Source organism: Mobula hypostoma, chromosome 8, assembly GCF_963921235.1.
Source record: "Mobula hypostoma chromosome 8, sMobHyp1.1, whole genome shotgun sequence".
NCBI classification, from domain to species: Eukaryota; Metazoa; Chordata; class Chondrichthyes; order Myliobatiformes; family Myliobatidae; genus Mobula; species Mobula hypostoma.
This window is the reverse complement of record NC_086104.1, coordinates 57,751,563-57,777,489: the sequence shown is the minus strand read 5'-3', so window position 1 is coordinate 57,777,489 and position 25,927 is coordinate 57,751,563. Positions and strand designations below refer to the sequence as shown.

The 25,927-nt window shown below is 38.6% G+C and overlaps 1 protein-coding gene across 22 annotated transcripts in view; it reads left to right on the top strand.

The window, feature by feature from the left end:
- LOC134350558 (girdin-like) overlaps positions 1 to 25,927 on the top strand; it is a 280,107-nt gene that overhangs the window by 6,235 nt on the left and 247,945 nt on the right. For all 22 annotated transcript variants that reach the window (XM_063055910.1, XM_063055909.1, XM_063055907.1 and 19 more), the window contains exon 3: positions 19,222 to 19,330. In XM_063055910.1, the coding sequence (XP_062911980.1) occupies positions 19,222 to 19,330 (109 nt within the window). The remainder of the gene's footprint in view (positions 1 to 19,221; positions 19,331 to 25,927) is intronic.

Below are 25,927 nucleotides of genomic sequence, written 5' to 3'. Positions count from 1 at the left end.
GTTAGCTGGCCAGATGTGAAAAGATGTCTGGCAAGGTGTAATGAAGCCACAGAAGCAAGATTGCTTTAGGCAATGTATTGCTGTAGTTCCCAATGTCCAAATGGCCTTTGACGTGACGCAAAGCTAGTTGTAGAACTTCTAGTCTTGCGTGACACTCAAAATCATGTAAAAAGAAAATAAACGTAATAGGATCGTGTATTTCCCACATCTCCAGACCTATAATCTTTGTGAAATCTTTGGATTCTGATCTTGCACTGTCTGATCCTGTACAAGAGAAATAGATTTATACAAGGCAGGACTTCTCTATTGGTCTCCCGCATGGTGTGAAGTGATAGAGCAGAATAACAGATGCACCAACATCTGTCATTGGACTTGCAAAGTAGGCAGTGGATTGCTAATAGTTCCCTTTGGAACCACTGTGCATACAAATCATGGTAATGTTAAGGTATGACCATAAAGTTAGAAAAGTTAAATCTAAGGCATTGCAACTATTGAAATTGGTTCATTCAGTTTTTCATTTGATTGATTGCTTTGTCTATGGCAGGAAATATTTTTCCTGAGTTTTTTTTTCTTGGAGGGGTAGAAATCAATAATTGGAAAATAACCGAGTAGTTAGGTAAAAATAATGTAGTAGGGTTTACACAAGGCAGACCATAAATCAGATTTATTACTTTTCTCCTTGATAAAGTGTTCATTATTCCTATAAAGAAATAGTTAAAGCAATGGTAGAAAATTTTAATATGAAATGTTTGCCTCATGAACAGGATAATCAATTTCAATTTCATATTATAATTTATTGAGATACAAAGCTGTGATGTTTGAATTCTAGCTAAGCAAACTCTGTTATTTTTTCAGTGAATAGGACAGAGTTGTTTTATGACATGTTATAGTATGGAAATTTCTAATGAAATTCAAAGAAGTGCTCCAATTATGGCAGCTCCTACAATGACTCTGGCTTATAAACTAATAAATCTGAAAGTAAAATAACAAAAAGAGTGAGAAAAATCTATAGTATCCACCATGGCAGCTCCATCTGTCAATATTACAAACAAGTGCAAAAAAATCCCTCCAACAGTTTAGACAAAACTTGAGAAGTTACTCTTTTCATTTCATCTGATAATAACTCATAATTGAAGTTTTTAGCCCCACAATCTTTTTTTTTAAAGCTATACTATTTGTTGGTTTAGAGTTTCCTTGACAACAAAATCAGTGCTATGTTCAAACTTGTGATCCATAATTTCCTTTAGATTATTCCTTCTCTTCAACCCAGATAAGTGTGAGGTGGTTCATTTTGGTAGGTCAAATTTGAAGACAGATTATTACCAATGGTAAGACTCTTGGCAGTGTGGAGGATCTCAGAGATCTTGGGGTCCATGTCCATAGGACACTCAAAGCTATTGTGCAGGTTGACAGTTTTGTTAGGAAGGCGTAAGGTGGCATTCATCAACTGTGGAATTGAGTTCAAGAGCTGTAAGGTAATGTTATAGGTATATAAAACCTTGGTCAGATCCCATTTAGAGTACTGTGTTCAATTCTGGTTGCCTCACTACAGGAAGAATATGGATACTGTAGAGAGAGTGCAGAGGCGATTACAAGGATGTTGCCTGGGTCGGAGGGCGTATCTTATGAGAATAGGTTGAGTGAACTTGGCTTTTTCTCTTTGAAGCGACAGAGGATGAGAGGTGACCTAACAGAGGTATATAGGATGATAAGGGGCATTAATCATGAGGATAGCCAGAGGCTTTTTCCCAGGGATGAAATGGCTAACATGAGGGGGCATAGTTTTAAGGTGCTTGGAAATGAGTACTGAGGGGATGTCAGGGGTAAGTTTTTCACATAGAAAGTGGTGGGTGTGTGGAATACACTGCTGGCGGTCGTGGTGGAAGAGGATACAATAGGGTCTTTTAAGAGCCTCTTGAATAGGTACAAGAGAGTGAGTTTGTTGAATGCTAAGAGATAATGACAAACTGCTCTAAAGCACTGAGCTTACTAGAGGATCAGCTATACTGGATTGGGTGTTATGTAATGAACTGGAGGCGATTAGGGAACTTAATGTAAAAGAACCCTTAGGAACCAGTGATCACAATATGATTTGAGTTCAATTTGACATTTGATAGGGAGAAAGTAAAGTCTGATGTAGCTGTATTTCAGTGGAGTAAGGGAAATCACAGTGGTATGAGAGAGGAGTTGGCCCAAGTAAATTGGAAGAAGCTGCTGGCAGGGATGTCAGCAGAGCAGCAATGGCACGCGTTTCTGGGAAAAATGAGGAAGGTGCAGGACAAATGTATTCCAAAAATGAAGAAATACACAAATGGTTAAATAGTACAATCATGGCTGACAAGGAAAGTCAAAGCCATTGTAAAAGCAAAGGAAAGGACATAGAACAAAACAAAAATTAGTGGGAAGAGAGAGGATTGGGAAGTTTTTCAAAACCTACAGAGAGCAACTTAAAAATCATTTGAAGGGAAAAGATGAAATATGAAAGCAAGCTAGCAAATAATATCAAAGTGAGTACTAGAAGTTTTTTTCAAGTATGTTAAAAATAAGAAATGAGAGTGGATATAGGACCGCTAGAAAATGAGGCAGGAGAAATAATAACGAGGAACGAGGAGATGGCTGATGAAATAAATGAGTTCACTGTGGAGGACACTAGCAGTATGCTTGATGTTGTACTGTGTGAAGAAAGAGAAGTAGTGCAGTTACTATCACGAGAGAAGGTGCTCAAAAAGCTAAAAGATCTAAAGGTACATAAGTCACCCGGACCAGATGTACTGCATCCTAGGGTTCTGAAAGAGGTAGTGTTAGAGATTGTGGTGGCATTAGAAATGATATTTCAGAAATTATTGCACTCTGGCATGGTGCCAGAGGACTGGAAAATTGCAAATGTCACTCTCCTCTTTAAGAAAGCAAGAAGGAAGGCAGCAGAAAGGAAATTGTAGAACAGTTAGCTTGACCTCAGTGGTTGGGAAGATGTTGGAGTCAATTGTTAAGGATGAGGTGATGGAGTACTTGGTGACAGAGGACAAGATAGTACAAAGTCAGCATGGTTTCTTTTGGGGAAAATCTCGCCTGATGAGCCTGTTGAAATTCTTTGAGGAGATTGCAAGTAGGATAGATAAAGGGGATGCAGTGACTATTATATATTTAGACTGTCAGCTGGTCTTTGACAAGGTGCCATACATGAGGCTGTTTACCAAGCTAAGAACCCGTGGTATTACAGAGAAGTTACTAACATGATTGGAGCATTGGCTGATTGGTAGAAGAGGAAAAAGTGGAAATAAATTGATCCTTTTCTGGTTGGCTGCCAGTGACAAATGGTGTTCCGCAGGGGTTGGTGTTGGGACTACTTTTTATGCTGTATATAAATAATTTAGATGATGGAGTAAATGGCTTTGTTGCCAAGTTTGCAGATGATATGAAGGTAGGTGGGAGAGGCAGTTAGTATTGAGGAAACAGGATACAGAAGGACTTAGACAGATTAGAAGAATGGGCAAGGAAGTGGCAAATGGAATACAATGCTGGAAAATGCATAGACATGCACTTTGGTAGTAGAGGTAAATGTACGGACTATTTTCTAAACGGGGAGAAAATCCAGGAATCTGAGATGCAGGGGGACTTGGGAGTCCTTGTGCAGAATACCCTGCAGGTTAACTTGCAGGTGAGTCGGTGGTGAGAAAGGCAAATGCCATGTTAACGTTCATTTAAAGAGGTTCAGAATTTAAGAGCAAGGATGTGATGATGAGGCTTTATAAGGCACTGGTGAGGCCTCACCTTGAGTATTGTGAACAGTTTTGGGCCCCTTATCATAGAAAAGATTTGCTGGCATTGGAGAGAGTCCAGAGGAGGTTCACAAGGATGATTCCAGGAATGAAAGGATTACCATATAAAGAACATTTGATGGCTCTGGGGCTGTACTCGCTGGAATACAGAAGGATGAGGGGGGATCTTGTTGAAAGGCCGAGACAGAGTAAATGTGGAAAGGATGTTTCCCATGGTCGGAGAGTCTAGGACAAGAGTGCACAGCCTCAGGATAAAAGGGTGCCCTTTCAAAATAGAGATGCAGAGAAATTCCTTAGCCAAAGGGTGGTGAATTTGTGGAATTTGTTGCTACATGCAGCTGTGGAGGCAAGGTTGTTGGGTGTATTTAAGGCAGAGATTGATAGGTTCTTGACTGGAATAGGCATCAAAGGTTACGGGGAGAAGGCCGGGAACTGGGGTTGAGGAGGAGATTTTTTTAAAAAAGGATCAGCCATGATTGAATGGCGGAGCAGACTCAATAGGCCAGATGGCCTGATTCTGCTCCTATGTCTTATGGTCTGTATGTGGAGCTTAGAAAAATAGAGAGCTATGCGCTAGGGAAATTCTAGGTTGTTTCTAAAGTAGGTTACATAGTCGGCACAGCATTGTGGGCCGAAAGGCCTGTAATGTGCTGTAGATTTCTATGTTCTATGTTTTTAATTATCTCCAAACGCACAAGTTGGGCACTTGGGTCCCCACCTGTCAAAATATTCTGCCTGCAGTGCATCTGGTAGAACCCTCCAGCTGATTGGTAAATTGCATTGCATGGTGAAGCTGAATGGTAGCCAAGTCAATGGTGTGTGTGTGTTACCTAACAGGCCATCTAGATCTGAATGTACTTGTAGTGAATGAATGGACAAACTTGGTCTCTGGAGCATCCCTCTGGCTGAGGTCTGTACAAAGAACATTGCCCTTTCAAATCATGTCAGTCAACGCTATACCACCATCAGTTTGTCAGGTCATAAAACAACTGTAAAAACCACTATCCAACAGTGTTTCAGGATGGTTTAGGTTGCTGCACCAAACTGCAAGCAGAACTTCATCTCTGTCCATGCACAAAGCCAGTCTTCTGTCCCAAAAGACTGGTATCAGTCGCAGCCTTACCGATCATGGAGAAGTAGATTGCCTGCAGCAAGCTGTTGTGATCATAGCTGTCAGCTGTTCATGTTGGGCAGCTTGAACAGTCATCAAGAATGCCAGTGGTACTGTGGGATTGTATACAGACTGTTCAACTGATCACAATGCAGCTTTGGAAAAACACCAGTATCCATTTTCAGGACTGACAGATCCCTTCACAAAATTGAAAGGGGTTGCTACTTTACAAAGTTGGACTTGACTGGAGCCTACCTCCAGGTAGAAGTGGCAGAAAATTCACAGGAACTTCTCACCATTACAACACAGAGGGTTGTTTTCCTTCCTCCGAATCTGCCTTTCAGGGTAAATGCGGTACCTTCAATTTTGCAACAGCTTTTGGACAGCGTGCTGTGTAGTATTGATGGTGTTGCGGCTTACCTTGACAACACTCTAGTGATAGGCACAGATCAGACAGAACTATGCCATTTTGAACAAACCTTAAGACTTCGGGCAGAAAAATGCAGCCTCCTGATATTTATGAAGTTTATCATAGATGAGCATGGTAATCTAGAATTGGAAAACATCATTGCTATCTTAAAGATGCCTTCATAATCAGATGTCAGCATCTTAAGATCAATTTTGGGCATGATCAGTTATTATTGATCAGTCCTTCCAGCAATGCACCAGTTGAGGGAGCCACTCAGTGCCCTGCTCAATAATAGTGCCATATGGAAATAGTCCACTCAGTGCCATGAGGCTTTTGATCAGTTGAAGAATATGCAGTCGTCTGACTTTCTTGATGCATTTCAACCCAGAGCTGTCAATCGTCGTCACAACAGATGCTTCCAACTGTAGCGTGGATGCTGTCATATCCCACAGCTTCCCTGATGGTTCCTTAAAAGTTGTCTTGCATGCAGCCAGATCACTGACCATGCAGAAAAGATCTATGGACAAATCAGAAAGGAAACCTTGGGAATCATCTTTGCTGGGAAGAAATTTCACAATATGCCTTATAACAGATGCTTCACTCTCCTTACTGATCATAAGCCACTGTTGTCCATCTTTGAGTCCAGGAATGACATCCTGATCTATACAGCAAACTCTACAAATGTGGGCAATGATGATATTGACATACAATTTTGAAATCAGGTACACATCATCCCATGAACTTGGTCAGGCAGGTGCCCTCTTCAGACTTGTGGATTAGCAGGTTATTGAAAACAAAGTCATGGCTGTCATTTCAATTGATCATGAAACCCAGCAGGTTGTATGGGATGCTGTTGAAGCTCTTACAGTCATGGTCAACAAGCTCAGAGCAGAAACTGTTGCAGATCCTCTTCTTCAGTGTATCTACAGGTACCTCTGACAAACAGCCATTCAAAGTTGGGGAAGATGTTTTACCTTTCTACCGAGTTTGTGCATTGCTCTCAACTATGGACTCCTGCCCAATGTTTGGAGACTGTAGTAATTCCACTTAGACCAAAAATACTGAAACAATTCCACTGTGGTCACCTGGGTGTAAATCAAATGAAAGCCCTAGCGTTAAGCTTTGTGTACTGGCCAGGCATAGATGAAGATGTCACACCCATATGCAAGCAGTGTACTCGGTGCTCTGTGGCAGTAAAGAATCCAAATAGAGCCAGCCCACAACCATGACTGCAAGGTACCAGACCTTGGAGTCATGTACACAGTGACTTTGCTGTCCCAGTCAATGGGGTGTACCTACTTCATTCTGGTTGAAGCCTATTCCAAATGGCCAGAAGTATTACTTAATGAAGTTGACAACAACAGAGGCTACCATTCCACAGCTGCTGCAATCTTCAGCTGCTTCGGGATGCCAGAAACGCTTGCTTCTGACAACCTTCAGTTCACAACAGTTTGCTGTATTCTGCCAAAACAGAATTATCCACATGCACTCACCCCCATATCATCCACAATCCAATGACCAAGCAGAGAAGTTTGTGGATATCTTCATACTTTTGCTTCTAGAGTCAAGAGTGGAAGGAACATCGGCTGAGGTTCTCAAGACATTTCTACTAACATATCGCATCCAGGCTTCGAGGGGAAGTCTCCAGTGTTGGATGCATTGCTGTCACAGTGTCCAATATCCAAGACAGCAGATTATCAGGTGCACAAAGACAGCTACACAGAATTTGGTCAATGGGAGAAGTTCAAACTAAGTTTATTATGGAAGTCAATATATGTCACCATATATAACCCTGAGATTTATTTTCTTGTAGGCTATCACAATAAATACAAGGAACACAATAGAATCAATGAAAGACTGCACCCAACAGGACAGGTAGCAAACTATGTGTGTGTGTCTGCAAATACAAAAAGAGAGGAAAAAATAAATTTAAGCAAAAAATATAAAGAACAAGATGATTCCTGAAGCTGAGTCCATAGGTTCTGCAAGCCTGGATCTGTAGCGTGGACCAGACAGTATTGCAATGGTCAAGACCCCTGGGTCAGATTGTAAAATGAATGAGAAAAGTGCTGTTCGAATTTATAGACGGACATCCCTGGCGTCGCCACATCAAACAGTCGTCGTCACATACTTCTGAAGGCGCAACAGGTTTGTCAGATAAACACAGAGCTGGGCCTCCATACCTTCATAGAAGGGTTCGATTTGCCCTGACTGAACCAGCTGCCAGCACCAGCACAGCCACAAGCAACATCATGGAGAGAATGTGACAGCCTGCAACCATGAAGTTGGATTGATCGTCAGTGGAAGCTGATTGATCCAATCCAATTCAACCCTCGGCTCAAACCCTACAGATAATCAGGCTTTTGAGGAAAAGGGATAGCTATACTCATTTAAGGACTCTTGTTATTTCATGCTCATTATTTATTGCTATTTATTTATATCTGCATTTGCAGTTTGTTTATAGTTCTTGATGTTTACAGACTCTGTTTAATTACTTTTCTATAGATTTGCTAAGTATGCGTGCAGAAAAGAATCTCAGGGTTGTATGTGGTGACATGTATGTGCTCTGATAATAAATTTTACTTTGAACTACCTTCAAGAGAAGTGTGTTATGGTAAGCTGAGACAACCAATGCCTATTGGTTGGCTGACAACCAATTCCAGTCCGACTTAAGCTGATTGTTAGGAACAAAGACCAATGCCACAATTGTGCTTGTTAACTGTTTAAATAGTCATGCTCTTGATGCACTGAGATTTTTTTTTGGTTTTTTGATTTTTACTAAATAAAGGTTCACTTCGTGTTCTGGCTTTTTTTAAAGATACAACGTGGAACAAGCCACAGCACCCAGCAACCCACCTATTTAATCTTAACCTAAATCCAAGACAATGGCCAATTGACCTACTTAACCAGAGCATCTTTAGATTGTGGGAGGAAACCAGAATACCCAAGAGAAACTCATGCATTTATGAGAGTGTACAGACACCTTACAGAGGATGCTGGAATTGAATTCCTTACTCTTAACAGCCCAAGCTGCAATAACATTGTGCTAACTGCTGCACTACTGGAGCATCTATGTTGTGTCCATTTTTTATCTCTTGGTTTCAGGTCTCATCAGTACTCATAGGCAAATGAACACATTTGTCTTCAACATTTTAAGTACTTTTACTTTTTTTAAAAAAAGGGAAGTTTGTATATAAATGTATTTCACCTCCATATTGCTTTTGAAAATGTTCTCTACCCTATGTGTATCTTTGAAAAACTTTTCAATTTGAAAATATGCTAAGAAGGCTAAAATGATAATTTAGGTCATTGCAATGATGCATTCTGGGAAAATAATACTATCATTTGACTAAAGCTCATATTTGTCAATGAAATGGGTGTGTGTGTGTGTGTGTGTGTGTGTATATATAGAATGCATTTGGCTTTTAGAATAGGCTTTTGTTATAGTGAGCAATCCTTAATGCCAAGGGCATTAAGCCTAGTGTCTGAGTCGACTAAGCAAGTGGTGCGGCTGGAGCTGACAGTCCCATGGGAAGATAGCTTGGAAGAGGCCTTTGAAAGGAAGCTCTCCAAGTACACAGGACTGGTCAGCAACTGTCAGCAGGCTGGATGGAGAGCGAGGTGTCTTCCAGTGGAGGTTGGTTGTAGGGGATTCGTAGCCCATTCTTTAGTTAGAGCCTTCAGCATTTTGGGCATCAAGGGAGAGAGGAGGAGGAGAGCCATCCGCAGTACCACTGATGTGGCAGAGAGGGCCTCAAGATGGCTGTGGCTCAAAAGAGGGAAGCCATGGAGTCATAAGTAGCTAGCCATCTGGACACAAGCTGGGGTCTGATCAGCCCCGGCTGGGTCACCTGGAGGAGGTTGTATGATGTTGAAAGACCTGAAACACCCGATAATTCCAGGAACATCACTGAAGATATGTCCAGAAGCATCAATAGATGTATGTACACAGCAGAAGACAGAGTATTTACGTGTTGGCAATAGGCAGCACAGTTGCATCCAAAAAGTTTACTATCCACTCTACTGACAAATGCTCTGAAAGTCACTGCAATTTATGCAGACCATTGACACACGTATTCAGAAATTATAAAGCACAACCAATTGATTATTGATATAATTGGTTGTTGGAATTGTATTAAAGTCTTCTAAAGATTGTAGCTAACTAGACTATCATGCATTACAAAAGACTGTAATGTTATAATGGAGAGAATAGAAAAGTGTTTGTGGTCAGAAGATTTGAATCAATGGTGTATACCCCTATTGATGATCCAGCTAAAAGTGGTATTGTTACAGTAAGATTTGCTCACGATCAGCTAAGACTGGTTTGAATGTTTCAATGCATGCAGATCTCCATAATATTCACTTTACAGAGGAGAAAACAAATACAGGACCTTTGGCAGCGAAGCTATTCCAAAGGAGGTGAAATAAATCTTAAAGGGAGGAGGCAACTTTCCTGAACAAATATTTTGCATGGATGAGAGAGGCTCTTTCAGAAGAGGTTGCTCTTATGCATGTTCATTTTAAGATGGAAAAAAACTACTCCAAGCTTCAACAAAACCAGAGATCACTTTGCTGTTCTCACTGGGCAAAGCAGAGGGTGACTATAAGTTTAAAGCTTTTGTTATTGCAGCATTTTGTGACCTGAAGGCTGTAAAGAGACACTTGTAGGCCAATTAGCCAGTGATGGGAGCTAACAAAGTCGGGATACTGGGACACAATATCACATTTCCACCCTTCTTAATCAAACAATATTGTGCAGGGAATAAACTGGATAAGTAGGACTTGTTAACAGTTGACAATACCCTTGGGCACCAGGTTAACATTGATGACTTGATTAATAATGACCAGGTAGTGCTTTCATCCCCTAACACCAATCCCAGGGATCAAGGTGAAGTTATTACATTTGTAGCTTACTACCTACAGTTTGTAATGAGACATTGAGTTAATTGACAATAAAACATGCCCATCCTTCAGGAAGCTTGGAAGAAATGTAATATAATGGCTGCATTGCCCTAGCTGCCTCCTGGGTAATGTGGCCCAAACAACAATGACAACAACAACAATATGGAAGTAATTATGGTCAGTGTGCATGTGTGATGCCTTTTACATTAAAAAAAAGTCTCCAAATTATAAATGAAGCTGCGTTGGATGCAGTAGACCAGATTTTACAAAAGAATTAATAGAATCACATATGCAGGATCTCTTAATGAAGAGGCATTGAAACAATGCAAATTGGTCACAGAGAGAACAAGGAACCATCAGCATCACATTCAAGAATAGCTACTTCAATCATATGGTTCTTGAACCAAACATCAAAACCCCAATCACTGTTGTTTAGCAACACAGATGTCCCCCGCTTTTCGAACGTTCGCTTTACGAAACCTCGCTGTTACGAAAGACCTACATTAGTTACCTGTTTTCGCTAACAGAAGGTGTTATCACTGTTACGAAAAAAGCAGCGCGCACCCCGAGAGGCCAAGCTCCTCCCCCAGAACTGCATTCTAGCCAGCATTGCTTAAACACGTGCCTGTGAGCAGCCATTAGCAAGATGAGTACTAAGGTATCGGAAAAGCCTAAAAGAGCTCGTAAGCGTGTTACACAGCGTAAAACTAGACATAATTAAGCGTTTTGATCGTGGTGAACGAAGTAAGGAAAAAGTGAGCTTGGCTTGTGGAAGTTGACGAAGATGATGTTGAAGAGGTTTTGGCATCCCATGACCAAGCATTGATGAAGAGCTGATGCAATTGGAAGAGGAAAGGATAATGAGCGAAACCGAATGAGTAGCGAACGGACAAAAAGTGAAGTCGTCCAGGAACTGAAGATGAAGCAACTGCGTGAGATTTTCACTGCAATGATCACAGAAAAGTGCGACTTTAATTTTGAAAGGGAATGTAGGTTTAGGGCAAATTTGCAGGATGGTTTGAGTGCTTACAAAGAACTGTATAATAGAAAAATGCGTGAGGCTAAGCAGTCAAACATACTGTCACTTTTCATGCCTTCTGCATCAGCCACAGTAGACGACGAACATCGACCTTCGACATCGAGGCAGGCAGACATAGAAGAAGATGACCTGCCTGTCCTGATGGAAACAGACGATGATGAGATGACACCCCAGTGTCCCACCACCCCAACCCCCGGGCCGTGGACCGATACATTGCTGCAGAGAATACAGCGGTAGCTGGAACGCACGCAACACATCTTTAAGAAAAAAGCTGAAATAAACAAGCTAATTAATTAGGTGCCACCTGGCACGTAAATGTCGGCCCAGATCAGAGACGATTGCTGATTGCGTCACCTCTGATCTGGGCCGACATTTACGTGCCGGGTGGCACCTAATTAATTAGCTTGTTTATTTCGGCTTTTTTCTTAAAGATGTGCTGGGTGTATCCCGGCTACCACTGTACCGCTGCATGCTTCGCGGATCAGCCTAACACGCCATCATCAGTGCGCTCAGTGCTGTCTTCCCAATTCCGGTAAGTGATACTACATTGTACATACATTATTTCTACTTTATATAGGTTGTGTATTTTTATGTGTTATTTGGTATGATTTGGCAGCTTCATAGCTTAAAGGTTACTGGAGAGAGTGTTTCAGCTGAGAGCGCTTGCGTGAGATTTTCACTACAGAGAACAATGCGGCAATGATTGTGGAAAAGTATTTCTACTTTATATAGGCTGTGTATTTATCATATCATTCCTGCTTTTACTATATGTTACTGTTATTTTAGGTTTTATGTGTTACTTGGCATGATTTGGTTGGTTATTTTTTGGGTCTGCGAACGCTCACAAATTTTTCCCATATAAATAAATGGTAATTGCTTCTTCACTTTACGACATTCCAGATTACGAACCGTTTCATAGGAACGCTCTACCTTCGGATGGCAGGGGAAACCTGCATTATGGTCACTTTGCAACGTTCTTTCTATTTAAAAAAAAAAGTTTGTTTTTGTTTCTTTCTTGTGAGTATTTCTTTCAGTATATGATGCTCTGTGCCTGTGATCCTATTGCAAATAAGTTTTCCATTGTACCTGAACATAAATGTACTTAAGCATGTAACAATAAATTTGATTTTGACCTCTTGCTGTTGCCAACATCAAAACTGTTCATTATAAAAAGCTTTTTGAGGGGTTCTGCATATTGAGAAATCAAGAGCCATCTTTGGAGATGTTGATCCCAGAGTGGAGCTAGGATCTATATACTGCTAAAATTCTCATGTTCTCTCTGTCTGTTTGTGACCTCCAATTAACCCAAAAGGTGCGTTACAGTGGCACTTTTTTGACTAAATTGACTTAAAATGTGCTAACTAACAGAATGCATGTTCAGGGTTACATATTTGTATAAAATTGCTCACTCGTCAATCAACAGGCCCCGCTTTCCACAACCCGAGCCGATTCCAGCTTTAATGGAAACCACGACACGACACCATGACGCATGCGTACAGCCAGCTTCAGCAGTGCCTCACGATGCTCACAGAGCCGATTCCACCTTCCATGGAAACCGCGACACGACACCACGATGCATGCACACGGCCAGCCTCAGCAGTGCCTCACGATGCTCACAGCAGCAACATCAACCGCAGCAAAAGGGCAGGGCTGTCTTGTCCATTTAGGAGAGTGCCAACCACATCATCAAGAAAAATCAGCATCCTGGAGGCTTTGGTGTTACTGCTTCATATCTTCTATCAAGCATTAGGGTAAAAAAAAGTATGGGCAGCCTAATTATGCCGTGTGGAAAGAGAAGGGGGACATTATGGTCAAGAGATGACGCCAAATGTCGTCAGGAAGCGGCAAGGAGAGGGAGAGAAGAATCGGATGAGGCCAGGGCTGCATGACTCCAGGATCAAAGAGTCAGGACAAATGGTAGAAGAGATGAAGGATGAAAGGGCTGCGTGTCTCCAGAATGACAAAAACAGGGAGAGGAGGAGGAGAGAGACAGAGGAGAAAAGGAAAGATCAACTCGAGAATATGCGGCAAAGCGTAATTATTGCAAGAGTTGCTGAAGACAACAATGGCTGCTTTCGATGACAATATCTCGACAGAGAGCAAGGCAAAATGCACGACTTGCATGGCGTAACATTTCTACTGATGTTGGTACGATGACCAGAGTATGCCCTCGCTGTCGTGCCTTCCTATTCACTGGAGAAACTGCAAATTTCTGCTGTATGAAGGGAAAGTTCAGCGATTTCCATCAGCGTCTAGCAGTTGTGAAATGCGGAAATGATGCTGATGTGGAGAATTCATGCATAAAAAAAAATCCTACTTATGGAGAAGCTTCATCAAGTTTCAATTGAAGAGAAACATGCAATTGAGTGAGGAAGAAGGACGATATTCTGAGTTCTTATTGGATGTTAGAGAAGACAAGATTGAGAAAAATGAAAACGATGAAATCAAATTACCTGAAGATATGATTCTGCCAACAAAAACTATGGAAGAATGCATTGATTTCATCTACCTGGCATTCGACAATCCTGCAGAACCGTTCTCAAGGAATTCTATCTTGGTTCCTCTCAATGAAATGATGTGAAAAATAAACTGCACATGCATTAGACGCTTCCCTGGAATCTTGAAAGAATACTGTTCCTTCAGTGCCGTAAGTGAAGGAGCTAATACCACTCATTCCTCAACAGAATTCCTTGATTCAGTCGAACCCTCTGGATTGCCACCACACAAACTGGAGTTGAAGAAGGGATCTCCCATCATTTCAGTGAGGAACTTGGATCCACCAAGGTTGCAGTGGAACGCGAATGATGGTGGAAGAACTGCACGACAATCTCAAGTAGCAAAGATAAATATTGGTGCGTTCAAAAATGACATTGTCATGATCCCAAGAATTACTCTCAATTTATCAGAAGGGGAGGATGTCCCTCTTCAGCAGAGCCAGTTCCTGATATAGTCATGCTTTTCTATGACTATACATAAGTGTCATAAACTTCTTTCAATCTACCCGGTGAAAAGACATCACGTATTACGGTGAACGTAACTTTAACTCTTTATTAGCAAGTTACCAGAGAGACCCCTTCCTTAAGCACTCTTTTGGGCTGCTCAGGGGGTCTCTGGTTTCTGAAACAAATACAGTGCTTTTTATACATATGCAGTCACGTACATAGATACAGATGGGTTCACCACCTTAGTTCCTGTACAGAGGAGTATTGTTTAACTTATCAGCCATAAATTGTTCGTGTAACAGCTCAACTACCCTTGTGTCTGGGAACAGCCAGACATAGGCTTACCCCTCAGTTTCTCATGCTTGAAACAAGCATTCGTTAGCTTATTTAGCAAGCGCTATGTTTCTTACAGCAGTTAATCAAACAATGGTACAAATTGTTCTATAAACAAGGACTGAAGTTATCTTGTGAGAAATACTTATACTTCTATGCTTTTTTCAAAGTCTTAGCTGCTATGACCCTTACAAAATGGTCAGGGTCACAAGAGGCCTGCGAGATGCTAACTTCTTAACATTACATGACAAGAGGCCTGCGAGATGCTAACTTAACAGTATGTTACATAAGGCACAAGGCCAAACGATGGAGAATGTGTGGATTTATTTGAAGAAACTGGTATTCTAGCATGATCAGCTGTATGTGGCTTTAAGCCGGGGAAAAAGAAATGAAAACGTTGGAGTATTCTTGAAGGGTGGCAGATCAACCAGAAATGTTGTCATCAAAAGTATCCTTCATTAAACGAGGAGGAGCTATATTTGTCTCGCTACGCGTCTTTCTTCTTTAATTTAAACAGAGTTTTTCTTCTTTAATTTCCAAAGCACATCACATCAGACAGCACTACCTTTCTCTCAAAGGGTGCCCTAATGGGTCACTGGGTTGTCTAGTTAATTATAACAATAAGATGAAAAATACTGTATTTTGCAAAATGGAGCTTTCTCGGTTGAAGAGAACTATCCAGATAATGACTTCAAGGCAAATACATTACTCATCCATGAACAGTCACAAAGTGCCTGAGCTGTCTGATACTACAACTCCACATGCCTGCTGTTTATGGTTACTTCTCACCTTGTTTTCAAAAATTGTTTCTAAGAAGATTCTATATGCACTGGCCTTTGAAGAGAGTTTCAAGGACTGACAATATCCCAAGTGAAGAAATTTCACCTATTTAATTTTCATTCATAATAGGCAGTTGTTGAGATGAATAGAAACAAATGCTGGTTTTCAGATATGTGTGGAAAAGTTTAAGCTGAGGTTGAGTGAGACTAGAATTGGAGGTCAAAGGTTAACTGAAATATTTTAAAAAGTTCTCAGGAGGAACTTCACACAAGGTGGCGTGATTGTGGAATGAGCTGCCAGCAAAAGTGGTAGACGCAGGTTTGATTGCAAAGTTTAAAAGTAGTTTGGATGAATTCTTGGATGGGAGGGGCATGAAGGGACAGGTATGGGTCGTTGGAACTAACAGTTTAGCACAGATTAAATGGGGCAAAAGGCCTGTTTCTTTGTTTTAATGTTGCATGGTCCCGACTCTATTCATTTTGTCCAGTCCCAGCACATAAGTTCTTCTTTATAAAAAAAAATAATAAGCATAGATGTTTTCGCACATGTGATTTTAACATTTGTTTTTGAAGGCTGAAGACCAGTCTTTTAAAAACCGAAGTTATATTCTGTGGCTTGTAGAACAAATCAATCTGAATCATTATGTTCATAACCTTGTAAGTTTCTTATAATAGTGGAAGCCAGGCTTTTGTAATTTGGATATTTATGAGTCTTGGAGAGGGAATGGGAGGTTGTGGAGTTTCGATGCACTGTGTCATTGTCTTTTGAGATGCCAGAGAGTGAGAATTTGATGTGAGTTGAAGAAATTCTAGAGTTGTTGTAATGCATTTTGTAATTGGTAAACCCTGTGACAATGGTGTGGCTGCAGCAGAAGGTGTGAATAGAAACATAGAAAACCTACAGCACAATACAGACCCTTCAGCCCACAAAGCTGTGCCGAACATGTCCTTACCTTAGAACTACCTGGTCTTACCCATGGCTCTCTATTTGTCTAAGCTCTATGTACCTATCAATCAATGTTGAAGGTTTCAGGAAAAGATGCCAATCAATTAGTCATACAGTAGTATATTTTTTCCTGAGCAGTTGAAGAGCCATACCCATTTGGACAAATGGAGAGTATCCCATCCAATTCCGAGCTGTGTCCTGGAGATGATGGAAGATGTTAGTCAACAATGTCAACAAAACAAAAGAACTGGTCATTGATTTCGGGGGGGGGGCGGGGGGATGGCAGTGCATATGCTCCTGTCACAAGATTGAGAGCTTCAAGGTGCAAGGACATCAATAACCACACTGATATCACAGCGAAGGAAACCCAACAATGCTTGTGCTACTTAGCAGACTAAGGAAACTTGGTACGTCCCTGTCAACCCTTACCAATTTTTCTATGCACCATAAAAAGTATCCTATCTGGATGTAAAACTGTTTGGTATGACAGCTGCTCTACATGTGACCTCAAGAAACTGTAGAGAATTGTGGACACAGTTCAGCACATCACAGAAACTAGCCTCTCCTCAATGGACTCGCTGCCTCAGTAAAGCAGCCAGCATAATCAAGGACACCACCCAGCCCGGACATTCACTTTCCTCCCCTCTCCCATCAGGCAGAAGATACAAAAGCCTGAAAGCGTGTACCTCCTGGCTCAAGGACAGCTTCTACCTTGCTTTTATAAGAGTATTAAATGGTCCCCTAGTACAATAAGATGGACTCTTCGCCTCATGATCTACCTCATTATCATCTTGCACTTTGTTTATCTGCACTACACTCAGTATTGTAATATTATTATTATATTAACTTGTTCTACCTCAATATACTGTGTAATGATTTGATCTGTATGTATAGTATGAAAGACGAGCTTTTCACTGTATCTCAATTTATGTAACAATAAAAATTGTATATAACCTCATGAGCTTGATCAGCATTGTAATAAGTAACAACTTATGTCAAACCCCAGCAAATATGTTTCTGGAAATGCAAATACTCCACTGGATCCTTGTTAACGTTAATTGTTTCATTCTCAAAGTTTAGCAAATTTGTTAATAAAATAATATTGATTTAGTTTGCTTCTCTTTATGATTTTCTAAATGTCTTGTTGTTGCCATCTTAATGGATTCAATTTTCCCAATGGTAGATATTAGGCTGACTGCCTAAATTTCATCCTTTCTACCTCTCTCCTTTTTTGTGTAGTGGTGTTGCATTTGCAGTTTTTCAACCTTAGACCATTTTGGTGAATAACAATCAACACATCCTTCTCTATAGCCACTTTCTTGAAGCCCAAGAATGCAGACCATACAGATCTAGGAACATTTTATCGAGTAACAATGCTGAAGTTCCTTCCTATTTATATACTCGGAAAAGCTCTTTATATCTTTTTCCCATTGCTTTTTACATATGCATTGCTGTTAGCCATTTTTCTTTATAATGTGGAGTCATTTTAATTAACTAAGTTTGGTTTGTGGGGACCTTTGGAGAAGACCTTTTTGTTTCTGACCATGAGTAAAAAGCAAACTCATCCTTTGATTCCTTCTCAAGTTATTGAATGTACTGTATAATTAACCCAGATATGTTTATTTGAAAATTAGTACCTTAGATTTAAAGAGACACATTTATAAGCAAAATAATATGCTTGCAGTGTATCAAATGATTCACTTTAGTGATGCTTAGGTACATTAGATAGATTCCTGAAATAAATGAATTGGTCTCGCGAGGTGAGCATAAATAAAATAGACCTATAGTCACTGGAATTTAAAAATATTAGGGTTGAACCACATTAAGACAAGGTTTTCAAGGTTTTGATAAGGTAGACCCTGAGAGACTTCTGTTTTAGCTAGATAATCTAGAGCATGGACCAAAGTTGTATTGAAAAGAGTCTGACCATTAATGATAGAGTCAAGGAAAACCACTTTCTACGAAGATGTTGAAATCTTTAGGATACTTAACGCAACTAGCTATGGATGCGAGATCATTGAAAATGTGTAAGGTTAAAATTAAAAATTTGAGAATACCAGTGGAACAGTTAAATAATAGAAATATATTTTTATCAATATGAAACTATTATGGCTTTGCTTTATATAGACATTTTGAAAATGTTTTGCTTTATGTATAACCATATAACATTTACAGCACGGAAACAGGCCATCTCGGCCCTTCTAGTCCTTGCCGAACTCCTACTCTCACCTAGTCCCACCGACCTGCATTCGGTCCTTAACCCTCCATTCCCTTCCTGTCCATATATCTATCCAATTTAACTTTAAATGACAACATTGAACCTGCCTCAACCACTTCTGCTGGAAGCTCGTTCCACACAGCCACCACTCTCTGCGTAAAGAAGTTCCCCCTCATATTACCCCTAAACTTTTGCCCTTTAACTCTCAACTGATGTCCTCTTGTTTGAATCTCCCCCACTCTCAATGGAAAAAGCCTATCCACATCACCTCTATCAACTCCCCTCATAATTTTAAACACCTCTATCAAGTCCCCTCTCAACCTTCTACACTCCAAAGAATAAAGACCTAACTTGTTCAACCTTTCTCTGTAACTTAGGAGATGAAACCCAGGCAACATTTTAGTAAACCTCCTCTGTACTCTCTCAATTTTATTGACATCTTTCCTATAATTCAGTGACCAGAACTGTACACAACACTCCAAATTTGGCCTTACCAATGCCTTACACGATTTCAACATTAAATCTTTAATATGTAATTTTTTTCCATCTTCACATGCTTCTCTGAATGCACCTTTGATAAATTTCTGTTTGAAATACCTTTTCTAAGTTCCACCTGAATCCTCGGGCTTTATGACAAACATTGAATAACTTCGTTCTGACTGATTGAGCTTTCATCAGTATTCATGAGATTCTTTCAGATTTAAAGCTTTGTATCTTCTCAGCAAAATATTTAATTGTACTTTTCCTGCTGGTTGTCTTTCAGCAATCCTAAGTCAGTAAATGAAAGACTGAACAAGAAAGTAAACAATGACGTGTCACTCAGAATTCAAAATTTATCCTGTTTGGTGCACAATATTAAATCGTATTATCAGGTAAGTGATCATGTAAGAAATCCATTGCTCTTAATCTGTTTAATTTTTAGAATATAATTTCTTCATTTCAGTTTTGATATCTTGAATGAATGTGTTATTTGAAGCTTCTAAAGACTTGAACTGGATTTGCCTGGTGGCTGCTGGTTGTCTCCAACCTTCTGAAATGCTACTGTTAGATGGGTTATATTACTATGACTACCAAAGCAGCTTTGGAAGCTATTCAAAAGCTTACTGAGGAGTTTCAACAGTTCAGAAAAGAAGCGTTGGCTGATTCGCAACAAATCAGCGCTGAAATTAAACAATAGGTACGAAATTAGGTGATATTCAAGAAATTCTAGTCGAGCATGATGAGAAGATAAAGGAACATGAAGAGGTTATTACTATACTGGACGAGAGAATGGATGATTTGCAAAAGCTGTATGGAAAAACAATCCAAGTCCAACGAAATTCTGAGAAGATTATTGATTTGGAAAACAGAAGTAGGAGAAACAACTTACGAATCTTGGGACCTAAAGAGAAAACGGAAGGAGATAATCCTAAAGAATTCTTTGCAAACCTTTTGATGGAATTATTCCCTGATATAATAAAATCTCTGCCTTTGATTGATCGTGCTCACAGATCGCCTAGCTATGGATCAACTTTGAAATCAAAACCAAGATCAGTCATTTTATGTTTCCATGAATTTCAAGTAAAGGACCGTCTGATTTGTGATGCCTGTGGGAAAAGGTATGATTGACTACCAAGGTCAGAAGATTCGTATTGTTGAAGATTTTTCATCAGAAGTTATAGCAGAATGTGCTAAGTTTAAAAAAAGTTAAGGCGGAGCTATACAGCCAAAATTTTAAGCCTTCTCTTCGTTTTCTGGCTCAACTGAGAATCACAATGGAAGATGGATCTTTAAATGGTTTTGAATGAAGGAGCAGGCGCAAGAATTTTTAGACTCAAAAAATGACTCAAAAAAAATCTTGCAAAAACAGAAATACTATATATTAAAAAAAATGACTGTTTAATATTTTTCAGTATGAATGATTGCTCTTTCTGTTTGATAAACCTGTCTAAGCTTGTTTTTTTTTACTGTATATTATTTAGTCTTGGTTGGAACAGTAAATAACCTTGAATTTTCTGGAGCGGTTCCAACAGGCTTTCTAAGGGGATGTTTTCAGTGGGGATAGATAGCGGTTGTTCTTTGACCGGTTTTCTCTCTTTGGGAGGAGGGAGGGGGATGGGGAGTTTTTGTTTTCTTGAAGCTGATTTGGGAACCTAGTCAATTCTGTTGCTTAGTTAATATATCTGAAGGTATGTTATTTGGGTTTAATATACATTTCTCTGTTTGCTACTTTAACCTTTCTTATAAATAGTTTTAAAATGGATCAAAGTATTAATTTATTTAGTTTTAACGTGAAAGGGCTAAATAACCCTGTGAAAAGAAATAAGATTTTTGCCTATATTAAAAAACTTAAGGTTCAAATTGTTTTTTTTTCAAGAAACCCATGTATGTAAGTGTGACAATTCATGCTTTTTTTAATCGATGAAGAGAGTCTCATTTTCATCCTTCGTTTCAGACCAAAGCCAGAGGAGTTTTGATCCTTATAGATAATAAAGTTCCCTTTCTTCAACATAAAGTAATTTCTGATACTAATGAGTGTTTTGTTATAGTATCAGGGAAACTAAATAACAAGCTAATGATATTTGCCAATGTGTATGCTCCGAATATAGATGACCTAGGTTTCTTTGAGCACTTTTTTCATTTTTGCCAGATCTAAGTCTGTATTCATTGGTGATGGGTGGAGACTTTAATTGTTGCTTAAATCCAGCTTTAGATCGTTCATCTTCTAAACTAATGCTACCAAATAAATCGGCTGTGTTTATTAAATCTTTTTTAATGAAATGTGGTATTGTTAATGCTTGGCATTTTTTTTCGTCCAGTAGACAAGGAATATTCATTTTTCTCTCAAGTCCATCATACACATTCCAGGATTGATTATTTTTTATTGATAGCCAAATGATTCCATTAGTTCAATCCCGTGAATATAAAGAGATTGCTGTCTCAGATCACACTCCTGTGCTCCTATCTTTAAATCTCCCTGGTCTTCTTCAAACAAATAGGTTTTGGGGCTTTAATTTAACTTTGTTATCTGATAAAAATTTTTTAATTTTTTATGGAGAGACAAGTTACTCTTTTTTGAAGAGAATACGTTAGAGGAGACTTCTAGACTTACCAGATGGCATGCCTTTAAGGCGTATATTAGAGGACAAATTATTTCTTATACTGCAAGTATTAAGAAAAAAGCTAATAAAGAGAGAAGTGATTTAGCTAAACAGCTGAAACAATTAAACCAAGAGTATGCCTTGGCTCCAGAACCTGCCTTATATAAAAGACGTGTTGAAACTAAAACTAAATATGATCTCCTTTTAACCTATCTATTTGAAACCCAACTCCTAAAAGATAAAAATCAATTTTATATTCATGGAGATAAAACGGGTAAATTAAAACTTTTATAGCTAAACAGCAGATTAAAGAAATATGCAAAGCTAATTGTGATAGGGCAACTGATTATTTAGAAATAAATGATACTAAAAGAGAATTTTTTTCTAAACACTGTAGTTCTGAATCTTCTAAGGATAACACTGATGAACAATTTTTTAGACCAACTAAACATTCCTACAATTTCTGCTGACAACAGAAATTTGTTGGAACAACCTATTTCTTTTGAGGAAATTGTTGAGGTTGTGCGCTCATTACAATTGAGGAAAGCTCCGGGTCCAGATGGATTTTCTGGAGAGTTTTACAAGATCTTTTCCTCACTGCTTATACCTCATTTATGTTCAGTTTTCTCAGATTAATTCAAGTCGGGCAGACTCCCTCAATCTTTCTATGAGGCTTCCATTTCGCTTATCCTTAAAAAGAATAAGGATCCAACTGAATGCTCTTCTTATAGACCAATTTTTTTACTTAATGTTGATACTAAGATCCTACCTAAAGTTTTGGCCCATAGGATTGAAAATATTTTACCATCTGTCATTTCCGATAACCAAACAGGGTTTATCAAAAATCGATATTCTCACTTTAATATTTGTCTATTATTAAATGTTATTTATTATCTTTCTAACATGATATCGGAATGTGTGGTATCCCTAGATGCTGAGAAAGCTTTCGACAGAGTTGAATGGAATTATTTTGGACTCGTTTTCATTCAATGGATTAAATTACTTTATTTAGCTCCTTCTGCTAGGGTTATAACTAATTCTCTTAATTCCAAACCATTTAAGCTTCAACGTGGCACTAGACAAGACTGTCTGTTGAGCCCTTCGCTTTTTGATCTGGCCTTAGAACCTTTAGCCATTGCCTTTTGAGAATCTAATGATATCACCGGTATTTTAAGGAGAGACACTATTCACAAAGTCTCGCTGTACGCTGATGATCTGCTGCTATTTATTTCTAATGTTTGGACTTCGTTACCCCATGCGCTTTCTTTACTCTCCTGTTTTAGCCAGTTCTCAGGTTACAGATTAAACCTACATAAAAGTGAACTTTTCCCTTTGAATAATTTGATACCAACAAATTCTAACTTTCCTTTTAAAATTGTAAGAAACCAATTTACCTACTTGGGTGTAACAATTACTAAAAACTGTAAGTGTCTATTTAGAGAAGATTTTCTTACCCTATTGAATCACGTAAAAAGGATACTGTCAGATTGGTCGCCTCTTTCGTTATTGCTGATTGGCTGAATTAACTCTATTAAAATGAATATATTCCCTAAATTTATATATCTTTTTCAGGTATTGCCTGTTTTTATTCCTAAATCTTTCTTTGATTCTCTTGACTCTATTATTATCTTCTATTATGGAATTTTATGGAAGAATAAGCGTTCTAGATTAAATAAAATTCATCTTCAGAAAGATAAGAAGAATGGAGGATTAGCCGTACCAAACTTTAGATTTTATTATTGGGCAGTTAATATAAGAAATCTTACATTTTGCTTATATTACGTTAATCGTGAGGATTGCCCGATGTGGGTTTTTTTTTTAGAAGCTAACTCTGTTAATAAATTTTCTATTATTTCTCTTCTTGGATCCTCACTTCCTTTGTCTCTGAGTAAATTAACTGATAATCTGGTAGTTAAACACACTATGAGAATTTGGATAGAATTCCAAAAATACTTTGGCTTATTGAGATTTTCTCTTTCGAGTCCCATTTTTTGTAATTATTTTTTTAAACCCTCTATGATTAATGTGGCTTTTAAAGAATGGGATAGATTAGGTTTTAAATGCTTTCAGGACTTGTTTGTAGAGGGAAGTATCTTTTCATTTGAACAACTGTCAACTAAATATAGTTTACCCAAAACTCATTTTTTTTTGATACCTGTAAATAAGAGATTTTTTATGGTCTCAAATAAGTACGTTTCCTAAAAGTCCTGATAAGAATCTACTAGATGTAATTTTTAATTTGAAACCTTTTTATAATGGATCTATATCTAATATTTATAATATGCTGTTGGGAATGAGAAGTGTTCCTTTAGATAAAATTAAAAATCTTTGGGAACAAGATTTACAGACTTCAATTTCTGAGGAAACTGGGAATGAAATTTTTAAATTGGTTAACACTTCATCGTTATGTGCCTGCCGCTCCTACAATTTAAAGTGGTCCATAGGGCCCATATGGCCAAGGATAAGTTGTCTCATTTTTATTTAGATATATCTCCATATTGTGATATATGGAGATATATATCACAATATGGAGAAGCTTCACTCATTCATATGTTTTTGATATGTCTGAGTCTTGGAGAATATTGGAAAGAAGTATTTCAAACTTTCTGGATAATTTCAAAGTAAACTTTAAGCCTAATCCTTTGACCGCTTTATTTGCTATTGTTGGAGGAAGGGATATTATTTTGGAGCCATCTGACTTGCACATTTTGGCTTTTATTTCTCTTATGGCCAGAAGGATGCTCTTGCTTAAATGGAAAGATGTGGCCCCTCCGATTCACGCTCAATGGTTACGTGATGTGATGTCATGTTTAAATTTAGAGAAGATTTGATGTTCAATCTCTGAATTGACTCCAAGACTTCAAACATTGTGGGGACCTTTTTTGAATTATTTTCAAAACCTTTGATTTGTACAGATGATAACTAATTTTTTTTCCTTTTTTTCTTTACTAATCAGCTTCGGTCTTGGTAGTGGGTTTAATTTTTTTATATAATAAAATTACTATATTTCAATGTTAAGAATTAATCTGTATGAATATAGGGTAAGGAGTCTTTATGTGCGATTTAGTATAATGTATTGATATATATTTTCTTGTACTCTATATGTAAAATAATACTGGAAAAAGAAAAGACTTGAACTAAAAGCATGGTTTGAACTCTAGAACAGTTTTATAGTTAAAGTATTTGCTTCAGTGATTACTTGAATTAAAATATTGTGGGAAAAGCAGGTGGAGTGTAAAGTAGACAATTTTCTGTTGTCTAGTCTGCATTACTCCCCCAAAACCCTGTCTACCTCATACATTATGTGTAAAGTTGAATGGATGGTTCCTTCAGTTTCTCCCCAGTCCTTATGTGATCTAGGATTTTTATCCCTTGCTGCTGATTTGTCAACCAATGCCAAAATGTTATTTGTCCCCTCTTTAAGTTCTTCTCTATGGATCTGCTATGATGCAACATCATATGTAAGTATTGCTGTTGTGATCCTTTCCCTTTTACCAGCTCGAATCCTCTGCTATGAAATCTCTTTGATATTAAGCTGAGTTTAAACTTCCATAATTGATCCCAGTAAGATAATTAACACACTGATATTGCTGGACTGCGAATCTTCATACATCCCACCAACTGCTAAATATCCCCAATGTTCTACTGAACTCCAAAAACTCAGTGGTCCTTTCTCTGACTTCAAAAATGGAAATAAGAATTGATTTCAAATTCTTCCTGCTAGAATTCATTCCATTCTTTGCTTCAGTATTCCTCAACATCTTATTTCATCCCTGCATCCTATCCTTTTCTCTTACTTAGGATTGTTGTGTATCAGTCTCTTTTATTTCAACTGCAACGATACCACATACCAACTCTGAAATTATTTTTATACTTAGCTTGAATTTGCTTTTTGATCTGCATTGTTATCGTCTTATTTGGTTATCTTTCCCTAATTCCTAATGTCTACTATGTCCATATTTTTCTTATTCCCCTTAACTCATTATCTGTACCATCTTGCCTTGTCACAGTGTGCAGTACTGTCATTGAAATAACAGATATGGAATTATACAAATTCCAAGGATAGTCCCAGCATCCTTTTCAAACATAGCCCTTCTGTACCATGAAGTTTATCTGAATGGATAACTGGGAAGGAAGATGTAATCATGATCTTGTGCATTCCTTAAAATTTGGTTGCTGCACTAACGAAATAATCTGTTACTTTGAGTAATAGAGGATACCAAACATTTCTTCAGATGCATAATGTGTAAAAGAGAGCGAGAGTGAATATTGGAGCGCTGAAAAATGATGCTGGAGAGGTAGTAAGGGCAGGACAACCAATAATGGACGAACTGAATAAGTATTTTTCATCAGGGACCAGAAGTGCAAGAAGGTCTGAAGTTAGGAAGT